Source organism: Bison bison, unplaced genomic scaffold (genome assembly GCF_000754665.1).
Source record: "Bison bison bison isolate TAMUID 2011002044 unplaced genomic scaffold, Bison_UMD1.0 scf7180017864525, whole genome shotgun sequence".
In the NCBI taxonomy this organism is placed as follows: Eukaryota; Metazoa; Chordata; class Mammalia; order Artiodactyla; family Bovidae; genus Bison; species Bison bison.
Genome location: NW_011495076.1, coordinates 10,185,999 through 10,198,015, shown reverse-complemented (window position 1 = coordinate 10,198,015; position 12,017 = coordinate 10,185,999). Strand labels below are relative to the sequence as shown.

The 12,017-nt window shown below is 36.2% G+C and overlaps 1 protein-coding gene across 2 annotated transcripts in view; it reads right to left on the bottom strand.

The window, feature by feature from the left end:
- Window positions 1–12,017, bottom strand: part of MDFIC (MyoD family inhibitor domain containing) — a 98,132-nt gene that overhangs the window by 29,492 nt on the left and 56,623 nt on the right. For both annotated transcript variants that reach the window (XM_010831197.1, XM_010831198.1), the window contains exon 4: window positions 6,144–6,416. In XM_010831197.1, coding sequence (XP_010829499.1) covers window positions 6,144–6,416 — 273 coding nt within the window. The remainder of the gene's footprint in view (window positions 1–6,143; window positions 6,417–12,017) is intronic.

Here is a 12,017-nt window from a genome sequence, read left to right as displayed (position 1 = left end):
AAGGCGAAGTAACTTATAAGAAATATAAGGAAAAGTGGCAAAGTCAGTCAGCTATGTCGTTAAATGTGTGTGCCTGCAGTTGAAGGCACAATTTCAAGTGCAAGGAGAGAAGAGGAAGTGGTGAGGTCAAGGAAAGATATTTTTACCAGTGATTCTCAAGGAAGGAGGGGGTGGAACCTATTTGAATCACCTAGTGGGCTTTTCAAACTGACCTGCTCAATTGTGTACATCTCCTTTGAAGCCTGTGTGCCCCACCCAGACTGCCTCCCAGAGTCATGGCTGTCCTCCTCCTACTCATGATCTGATGCAGGGGGAGATACACTGAAAAGGGGAGAAAGAAAAATCTAAACACAAGACAGAGAAAAGTCATAAAGGTAAGAAGTCAAGAGGCTAGTTTAAAGACAAGCAGAGGGTACCAGTAAAATGGGAGAGGACTGGGCTGAAGTCCATCCATATATGTCCAAAGCTTTCCTGAAGAACTTCTTAGCATCCCCAGTTCACCACGTCTATAACTAATTCCTCATTTTATCTATGGTAATAGTTCATTACTAAAATACAAAAAGATCATAAAGGTGATCAGAGTACAGATGCTTACTATATAGCAGTATTCTGGGTTTATATAATTGCAACTATGGAATTTCTGTATCATGGAGAGAAAAGAAATATAATGTTTCAAAAAAATATGCAATGGGCATAAAATGATACCCTTTAGAGAAATCATAAGTATCTGGCTACATTAGCACAACAGGGCTTCCCAGGCTGCCTATGGACTGATCCCTTCCAGTCTCACCTCTCCTAATTTGACTCCTCAGCAGCAAAGTACTTGATGGTTCTCTGAACAAAACACCTTATTTCACAGGCCCCCTTCAGTCTTTTTGAATGCCTCTTTCAACTCCCTTTCCTTCTGTTAACCTTCAGGTCTCCATCCAGGCATTACCTTGTCTAGAAAGCTGACACTGCTGACCCTTCCTTCCCTGTGTGCTCCTTCATGACAATGATGATAACAGCATCCAAGTACTTCATCCAGGCCAGGCTCTGTTATAACTCAAACTGAATGCAATATCAACTCAAACACTCTTCCAACCATCCTATGATATAGGTGACTAATTATATCCCTATTTTATAGTAAGCCACTGAGGTACAAAGAGGTTAAGTGACCTACTCAAGGACACATCATGGGCCACTAGTAAAGCCAATGTTTGAACTGAGCAGACTGGCTCTAGAGTTTGTGCTCTGACCACTAGGCTATGTAGCCTCTCTGATTTAAAACAAGACTGATCCTCAGTACTGCCATGCATATGATGCTCCTGACTCTTGTTCAACAGTTACACTCAATGAACTGCTGGGACTAGATATGCAATTTCTCTTAAGTACTTAATCTATGTTTCAGTATGAAAGTGAAAAGTGTTAGTCACATCCAACTCTTTGTAACCCTATGGACAGTAGCCTGCCAGGCTCCTTTGTCTGTGGTATTTTCCAGGCAACGTACTGGAGTGGGTTGCCATGTCCTTCTCCAGGGGAATCTTCCCAAACCAGGGATTGAACCTGGGTTTCCTACACTGCAGGCAGATTTCTCTCTCTCTTTTTTTTTTTTTAACCATTTGAGCCACAAGAGAAGCCCACTATGAAATATGTTAAATAGCAAATATCACTAAAAAGTATAAAATCTCCTCAAAGTATCTTTGTTGAAACTTAGTTTTTACAAAATCATAATAGCATCATTGGCACACATGTGTTAGGATTTACTGTTCCTATAAGGAAAAAATCATATTAGAGTCTAATGAAAGCTCTTAGCAATTTGAATATTATATGATACTAAATTATACTATAATTATTTCAAAGGTCAAGAATCTTAAACATGTCTTAAAAAATCTCTACCTGGGTGATGCAATCAAGAAATTGAAGTAATGTATGTATGAATATTTAATTATACAAACAAGTAGGAATCTACTAATTTAATAATATTCAAATAAAATATACAGTATTTCCCCACATGGGTATTTTTTTTTCCTCTATTGCATAAAAGGAACTTTTTAAAAGAACATATTTTAAATGAGTATGAGCACATATTTTACTTTCCAGTGCTAGTTTCATGGAGGTGGTTTGGAATAAAACATTGCATCACTTATTAACAATGAAGCTATTGTACTGGGCATGACTGTAAATTTAAGAAAAACATTTCGACTCAGACCCAGTCAAGCTTCTTCAGGAACTTACAGTCTAGCAGGGAAGGAAAATGGACACAGAACATAGGTATGAAAATTGCTTTTAAAATTTTAGTTGGAAGAGTTTAAAGAAGGCAAATGTATACTAATCACAAGATCCTTGCCTGACCCACAGCTGGGATGATATCAACATCCCATGTGATGCTGGAAAGGCCAGTAAATTACCCTTCTTCAGAGAACTTTAAGGCAACCTAACACAGTGGTGTCGAGGCTAGACCATGGAGCCAGAATGATCTAGGTGTGAATCTCATTTCTCTCATGCACTAATTGAGTTTGGTGCATTCACTTAGTGTCCTCATTTATAACTAGATAATTACATACAGTTCATAGAATTACAGTGCTGTTGGGAGGATTAAATGACTTCATGTGCATGAAGCAGGTAGAAAAGTTACGTAGATTAGAATAATCTATGGTACAAATCTTCGTAACTGAATCAACATAGCTTAAAAAGAGAACTCTGATGGAACCCATGTCTATTTGTCCTGAAGCCTTACATAATCCACATTAAAGACATATGAAAAGATGTCACCAACTCACTGATGCAATTGTGAGGCTGAGTCAATCCTTACCTCTGTATAAGCAATGGGCTCACATCATAGCAGTGTTTCCCAAACTGTCGTCAAAGCAGCCCTTAATGAAACACTATGAAATAGCTATACATTTAATTTCATCATCTGAACCAGAAAAATGCCTCTCTGGTTATCACTGTTGTTTATGTGCAATACAAAAATCATAACCACAAACACTGTTTATCCAGAAAAAAAACAGATTGCCAGACCAGGCAAGGTTAAGTATTTTTGTGGTTTTCAGCAAATACCATTTTGCTACTTGTTTGCTCATTTTGCTGTAAGAATAGGCATTAACAATGTAAACTTAAAATTTTTTTTTAAATTTCTATCCATTTTTAATAGTATCACAAATCAGGCCTCTTCAAGACCTACTGTTCTCACATATAGGCCTCCAGAAATCCAAATGCTGTCACTGTTTAAAGAAACTCTTTACAGTAGCCCAGACTTGGAAGCAACCTCAGTGTCTATTGACAGATGAATGGATAAAGATGATGCTGTACATATATACAAAGGACTATTACTCAACAATAAAAAATAAATAATGCTATAAAAAGAATGAAATTATGGTATTCACAGAAACATAAATGGACCTAGAGATTCTCATACTATGTGAAGTCAGTCAGAAAGACAAATATCATGATACTGTTTATTATGTGGAAGCTCAGAAAATGATAGAAATTAACTTTATTTACAGAATAGAAATAGACTCACAGACTTTGAAAACAAACTTATGAACGTGGAAAGGAGGTGGGGGAAGGATAAATTAGGAAATCGGGATTAACATATGCACACTATATAAAAACAGGTAAAGAGCACACAGAACTATACTCAATATCTTACAATATCCTATAATAGATACAAATGTACAAAAGAATATGTATATGTTTAAATGAATCTCTTTGCTATACACCTGAAACTAACACAACCCTGTAAATCAATTATATGTCAATATACTGAACTAAATTTTTTAAATTAAAAAAAATTTCTGCCATTGTTTTATTCCACAGACATTAGATTTCTGCTTACCAAGATTCACATATTTTATACACCAAAAGACCTGCTCTGAGAACAAAGCAGCTCTGCTATAAAGCAAGCACCACAGAATCTTGGAACTGAAACTAACTTCTTTTTCAGTTTCTAACCAAAGCATTTTCTTTAAAAAAAAAAAGAAAAGTCCCAGAGAACAAACTTACCTTTAAAACTGAAGGCCAGAAGAAACAACAAAATTTGAAGGTATAACCTTAAATAGCAGCAAAAAGCAGGACAATGTCTATCTTTGAGAAAATATGAAATAGGACAATGGAATTTTCATCTTAATTCAAGTAATCACAAAGAAAGGTACTATCAGGTTAAATTGTATAGCAAAGCAGTGAAATAAGTGGGCAGGACATAGTAAAATATACTTAGACAATTCCATTGGTGTTTGCTGTTCCTCATTCCCCTAATCCAATATGGAACAGATTTTGTGATAAGAGAAGGATTACAAGGAACTTCCCTTATCCACACCTTTATCCACCCTTATCCACAGCAGCCATAAGGATGGGTGGGTGAGAGGGGAAGAGGAACATGAGAGGGGAAAAGCAGGAAGAGAGAGGGAGGGAGGGCAGAACTTTACTTCATTTATGTACTATTCCCTGGAGAAGGAAATGGCAACCCACTCTTGCCTGGAAAACCCCATGGATGGAGGAGCCTGGGAGGCTGCAGTCCATGGGGTCGCAAAGAGCTGGACATGACTGAGTGACTTCACTTCACTTCACTATGTACTATTGGTTTTCCTCTTTCTTCATATGTTAGTTACAAAGCTGCATTCTTCCATTAGAAATAAATTCAGAGATGGTATTAAAAATTAGGCAAAAATATGTAAAACTCCATAAGCTATTTCAAGTTGGACTGCCATGCAAATATTACCATTCTTTAAAATCAGTAAATATCAGATGGAAAATTAGAGGTTAGGAGCACAATAGGAAAAGTCAAATGTATAAAACAAGTAGATTTCAATTGCATTCAATTATTTCACCCAATCACCTAGAAGCAAAGATCCTCTAAAGAAAATTGCATTGCCTTCCCAACTCCTTAGAGAGCCAGTTTAGTTAACAGCCTACCTATGCTTCAGAGATGACCATGCAGCTTACATGTCAAACTCATTTTAAAGTGTCAATCATGTCCTTTTCAATCTAATTAGTTTGGAAAGTAGTGTCACTGACCTGGAACTATGCAGACCATTTATTATCATATCATTTGATCAACCTAACACTTTACCTCAGTTGAGTTTGAGACACCTGTAGCCAAAATGTAATATCCTTTCTCCCACTCATGACTAGTAACTCTCGATACAATTTCCTATTTACAACTCAATTTATCTCGATGAATAAGCATGGCCAACTTCACAGAAGCATCCCCAGAATTTCCTTTATTTAAAATTTCATGATAATTTAAATAGAAAAGTGAATAAGGAAAATATTTGTATTATATATATGTAAAATATATATATACACACACACACACGTGTGTGTGTGTGTGTATAAGATTTGAGTTTTTGATGCCAATGAACTGCTAAAAGGAGAAGAGAAAGAGCAGAGGAACATGCATATATGCTGAGAGAAATTTGGGACCTTGAACTTGAGGGAAAGTGACTTTTTAACATAAATTCACAAGTCATTTTTATAAAAGGAGTTTGTAGGTTATAAACCCAATGCCATCAGATGGGCTTGTGTTATAATAAAGGAAAACTTTTCCTGCTTCATAGTATTTCATTAATGAGGTAATTGCTAATTCTTGAGAGGTCAGAGAACACTGCCCAGTGCCTCTAAGGGAGGATCTAGAGGCCAGACCACCATGAGCTTGGAACAAGGCAGAGCTGGGCGAGGGGCGCTGCCTTTGACAGCACTGGTAACTGGAAGATGCTAGCCAGTCAAGCAAGAGTTCACCTAGCCCTTTCTCTGTCAAGAGCATGAAAATTACCAACTTTTTGCTTTAGTTTTGCCTATTTAAAAACTGAAAAATACAAGCAGGTATCTCAGAATCAGAGATTTACATACTGAATCAGGGACTGAAAAAATACATACAATCATATTCCACCAAAACATGGTATTCATATTTTTAAATGTGGTTTAAAAAGAAGTATAGCAGCTATATTTAAAGTTATGACTGTTCACTCCAGATTAAAGCAGGATGTCAGCTGCCAATGCTTCCGTTATAGCCTGGGCTTTCCTTTGGGGAAGTTGCATTTTACCAAAATTCCTGTTTGGAGTCAAAGTAACATTCTTCATACATTTGCTTGATCAAATAATTCTTAGTGAATATGAGTTTACATCTGGTCAAGTAAAACATGCATATGCATCACACTTACCTTCCGGTGAAGAGCCTGTCTTTTGGGAAAAGACAGCATTTACTTTACTCTTCTTACTGATGTCACTGTTTACAGACAAGCTGGAGTGAATTTTTCTATGCATTTTTTGAGAAACGGGTGCTGAAAGTCTTCGATTCTCTGCAGATACGTGTTTGGCCCCGTGGTGGATTCCATTGCCATTGCTCAGACTTGGGTGGCCATTCTTTATCTTGCTTATTTCCTCCTCACTTTCCTGTGCTGCAGTTTGAAGCTGAGGCAAGCGCTGAGGTTGGGCTAAGTGAAAAAAAGAAAAACAGGAAATATTTATCCAGTTAAAAAAATGAGTATTTGAAAATAATCAAAATCCAATCAGTAACAGACTTTCTTGGGTTTCATCCATGATCCTAACGGGGGGTGGGAGAGGGACACGCAAATGAATACAGAGAAAGCATAATTAGGAAAAGAGAAATGGAAAGGGTTCATCAAGAGTAGCTTTACATAAGGGACACAAAAAGAAGAGGAAAAAAACGGTGCTTCTTTTTTCTTTAAGTAAATTTAAGTTGGAAATCTGCAAAAGGTAATTCAAAACTCATTCAACAGCTAAGTCCCAGGTCCTATTTTGGGTGCTACAGACACTGCAGTATTATCTGAGTATCCCTGATTATGATAAACTACTCAACTGCCTTTTGAGATGAAAGGAAAGGAACAATGAATTCAAGCATCAAAGCTGAATAAGACAGTGTGTTGTATTGTTTTCTTTTTAATTCCACTTTAAATTCTGAAGAAAATCTTTTCCATATATATATTTTTAATTTTAAAATAAACCATTTATGGAAACTTAGGAATAGAAGAGAACTTCCTTAATCTGATAGAACACATTTATCAAAATTTACAGTCAGTGCTGCAGAAGTGCTCCCATTTGGTCAGGACCAAGGAAAGAATGCCTACCTTTACCATCTTACGCGACACTACGCTGGCAAAAGCAATGAACACCGAAAAGAAAAAACATGTCTGAGTCCTGGAAAGGAAGAAACATTTTTGAGATGGATACATAATTGAATATTCCAGGGGAAATCTAAGAGACTATACAGTCTGAAAAACTAAGAATTTAGTAAGATGTATACATGATAAACTATATTAAATTCAGTGAAGTTCTATAAGGCAACAGCAAGCAACTAGCAAAGATGCAAGAAGTGAACTCTTTACAGAAACAACAAAAGAAAACAAGCCAACAACAAACAAACAAACAAACAAAAAAAGCCTATAAGTATCTAGGAATTAAGCTAGGAAAAAGCGGGGAGAGACTCTATGGCAAAACTGACCAAACATAACTGACATTAAAAAAAAAAAAACTAACAAATGAAAAGATTATAAGTATGTTAATTCTGGTAATATGGTAATTATCCCCAATTTATGTAATGCAATTCCCATAAAAATTCTAAAAGGCTTATTTGTGGAACCTGACAAACAGATCAAAAATTTTATAAGTAAGAGCAGTCAAGAATCACTAAGGAAATTTTAAGGAAGAAAAACAGGATTGTGGGATTTGACTTAGATAAAAGTCTTACCTTGAAACTACAGTAACTAAAGTAAAAAGTGAAAGTGAAGTTGCTCAGTCACGTCCGACTCTTTGCGACCCCATGGACTGTAGCCTACCAGGCTCCTCCGTCCATGGAATTTTCCAGGCAAGAGTACTAGAGTGGGTTGCCATTTTCTTCCTCAGGGGATCTTCCCTACCCAGGGATCGAACCCGCGTCTCCCGCATTGCAGGCCATCTGAGCCACCAGGGAAGCCCAAATCATATAAATGGTTCATATATATCACTCAAATCTTTTTTTTTTCTTTTTCGGCCACACAGCATGTGGGATTCTTGGTTCCCCAATCAGGGATTGAACGCACACCCGCTGTGAAAGTCTTGGAGTCTTAGCCACTGGACCACCAGTGACGGGGCTTTCCCAGTGGCTCAGCAGAGGGCCTGCCAATGCAGGAACGGTGAGTCAATCCCTGGGTCAGGAAGATCCACTGGAGGAGGAAATGGCAACCCACTCCAGTATTCTGGCCTGGCGAATCCCATGGACAGAGGATCCTGGTGGGCTACAGTCCTTGGGGTCGCAGAGTCAGGTATGACTGAATACACACGCACACACGGACTGAGACAGTATGGCATTGGTCCAGACACAGACATAAACCAATGGAACAGGAGAGCAAGTCACCAAAATACTTGTGTATGCAAATGCATCTGTCTCTGATATGAAGACATTTCAGATGTTTTCAATGTTTATAAATGAAGAATTTAAAAGAAAAATATAAAAATATTTTATTGGCATGACACTAAAAATGGAAAACTAATTTCTTTGGACAACAAATCACAAAACAAGCATAGTGACGAGTGATCATCTATGCTGCCCAGCATTTCTAAAGACCTTCATGGATTTTGATAACTTCCTCTGACTCATCCCTATAGTCCTTGAGTTAGAGGGCACGTATGTAACTTACATTCTACCAAGCAGAAGCGCAACTCACATGCAGAAGTATGGATGCAAGATGGCAGCCACACCCGGGTGGTAGAGCCTCTCAGCAGAGACAGTAAAGAAGGCATGTGTAGATCTTGGCAGTGGGTGCAGTGTCTGGTGTCCACTTCCTAGCAGATCAGTGGGCAAAGCACGCAGTAGTAGTAAGTTTTTTCATTAGGAAAGCACCAATTTGGTGGGCATGATCCTTGGCTGTAAAATTCCTGGGAGAGTCTATATGCAACTGATAAATATTTTCTATTTAAATTAGCTAAAATGGATTCTGCTTTTTGAAGCTCAGAGTCCTGATCTCCCCACCAAATGTTATCTATTTACATTGGTTAAGTAATGAATTCTTAAAATCAACATTTATCTTGCTGGTATAGGTCCTACGCAGAGTTATCAATCATAGAATTTCAGCAAAAAAACAGCAACAGCAAAAACCATTTGGTGTCAAATTGTACTATTTTATCATTTCCTGGAATTTCAAAATACAAAGCAGCTGTTTTAATTAGTCTTTTCTGTTTAAGATTATGAACAGTTATGAAATGTTAATTAAATCTGAATACTAGGAGGTCTTTGACTTAGAAATAAGTATAGCACACAACACTGTAACAGGTACACACAGAACTGATGATGGCGAAAATGGACTAATTATCTGTTATCTTGAGACTACCTAAGACTTCATAAATAGTTTTGACAAATTAGACAGGTCTTTAGCACACATTGTTTACTTCCATTCTTGTTCACATATGCGATGTCTCTTGAGGAAAAATATCTTAGCATACCAGACTACTTTATTCCTCATGAATGTACACATTGTAAGAAAAAAGTTTATTATTATTCTTTTACTTAACAAAAGCATCCTTTCATACCAAGTTTATTAATGTTAATACCCAATTTATAAAACTAATATATGAACTCTTAATCAGTTTTTTAGTGACAAAGGAGAATAATTATCTAAACATTTAATACTTGGGAACAGCACAGAGTAATGGCTGTAAAATTTATCAAAATGTTTTGTTTTCCTCCTAATTTCTGATGCAAAGAAAAAAAGAAGAAAATGGTTACTTCTCTGCTTAGCAACTATATATGTCCTTCTCAAGGCTAAAATTGACAATCAAGGCTTGTGCAAAAGGAGATCTATTTCTTATGGGTGTGCAATCATTTGATCTAGAGATTAATTTGCTGCTCCTGTAACTTCTTGTATCAACTAGAATGACATCCTAATGACTGCTATTGAACATAGAACCAGTTATGCATATGTATTTAACGGGATGCCAAAGAAGATAGTTAAACCTAATTTGGTGTTCTTTTCAAAGCTCTTTCCAGTAATCTCACCAAATAAATGGAATGTTTTGGACCACTTCTTCTCTGAAAAGAATAATTCAAGCAATTGAGAGCTGGGTTAAGTTGAAATGTTATTGACCAATGCTGTGGAGACTTATCAATAAAAAAATGCCCTGTCATATTCCATAATCCAAAATCAATTTATAATTATTATGTAACAAGCATTCCCTATAAATAAAAATAAAGGTGGTAAAAGATAATCAGGTCTTGCCACCAAATTCTAAAACCGACAGATCTGACCTATTCCTACCATCAAAATTGACTATTTGCAAATTACTGTATATGGTCAGAGTGACATTCAAACATATTCTTAATGATTTATCTACATTTCAGTCCTCAAAATTATATCTATTTCTGTTGGCAGGTAAATGATGGTACATTCATTTTTGTTTCACTGCCACCTAATTTTTAGTATAGTTTGTATTATGGTCAATAACCAAGTATTCCCTTTTCACTCCAATTTCTTAACATTGTGATTTTGTCAGATGCAAGCAAATATAAGCAAATCAAAATTGGATAAAACCTAGATATATGAGTTATATTAACAGACATTCAACTTCATTGATGCTTTTTCAGAGATGTGACTTAAATCTAACAGTAAATGTACAACTAAAACCAAATCAGAAACATGATTGCATTCTTGAATAAAGAACAAAAACGTCTGACTGATTAAACCATAACTACTTAGCTTTAAATAGATTTTTTTCCCTTACTGTGTAAAAGTTGTGTATGGCTTTAAAAAAAAAAAAGAAGCACACTAATATGGGAACGACACAATGCTTCTTAAAACACAAGTGATGCCTAGGGACCCTCGCTCTCCCTTTAATGATCCACTGCTCTCATTCAGCTGTCTTTCTTTTTTCAAATCTTTACATATGTGACAGCTCTCAAAAGTAGACCATAGACCATCTGGCATTTTCAGAGGTGGAACTTGTGCAAATTCAGCTCTATTGGGAGTGCACTGCTATCTTCTGCCTGCGTTATAAAGGGACAATAGAATGTAGAACTTATGAGTTGTTTTGAATTATTCATTTTTTTGCCTGTATATTCAAGAAATTTTACAAACTCTGCATTTTGTACTACATAATCACATGCGTTAAAGGTACAAAGAAACTTTTTGACACCTCTTTTCTACAGAAAGCTGGCATTTTGTTTGATATGTGAACATTCAGCATCTGTTATATCATTCTAAACAGGATGGGTGCTTCCACAAAAGACCCCATTTTAAACTTACTCTATATGAGCAAAAAAAAAAAAATGTATTCTTGAGATTCAGTAACGAATGCAATACACATCAAAATTTCAAATACCAGTTATTTGAACATTCAGCATCTCCAAACCTGGATAGCATTGGTCACCTGCTTACCATATGTGTAAAGATTTTTTAAAAAATCATTTCTCACACAATGCAGCATGATTGTAATTTTAACATCCATGATGAATAGTTACAAATGTCTTAAGAAATACTATGCTTTCTAGGTTCAAATATTTTCAATCAGGAAGGAAACCGATAGAATTAGATCTAGTGATTTTCAATAAGAATAATAAGTATGGGAGTAATGAGTCAATAGCATGAACTTCTTTTGATAATTTAAAAAAAAACTGGGTGATACTGGAGCTAGTAATAACTATACTTGAGACTGCAGCTGCTGGAGGAGCAATATAAAGCAACGTTCTGCTATAACATATAATCTATTAGCATGTGCAAGTCATCTTCAGTTGCTGGTCTCTTTACACAAGTCAGATTTAATAAAATTACAAAAGAATTCTCATGCCATTTAGTCAGTTTAAATGGCTGTTGCACATATCCAAAAAAAAAAAAAAAAACCACCTGAATTAAACGCTTAGGATTTAAAATTGTCAGTAAGAAAATGATCAAAATAGAAAACGGAGAATAGAATGTGGAAGGGGGAAACTGACTTGGTATAAACCGAATTTACTCTTCCTAGGGATAGTTACAAAGCTTTTGTTGGGTCCCCAGTACTATGCTACTCCTTGGTAACTATGAGACAGACAAAGAGACACCCACCCACCC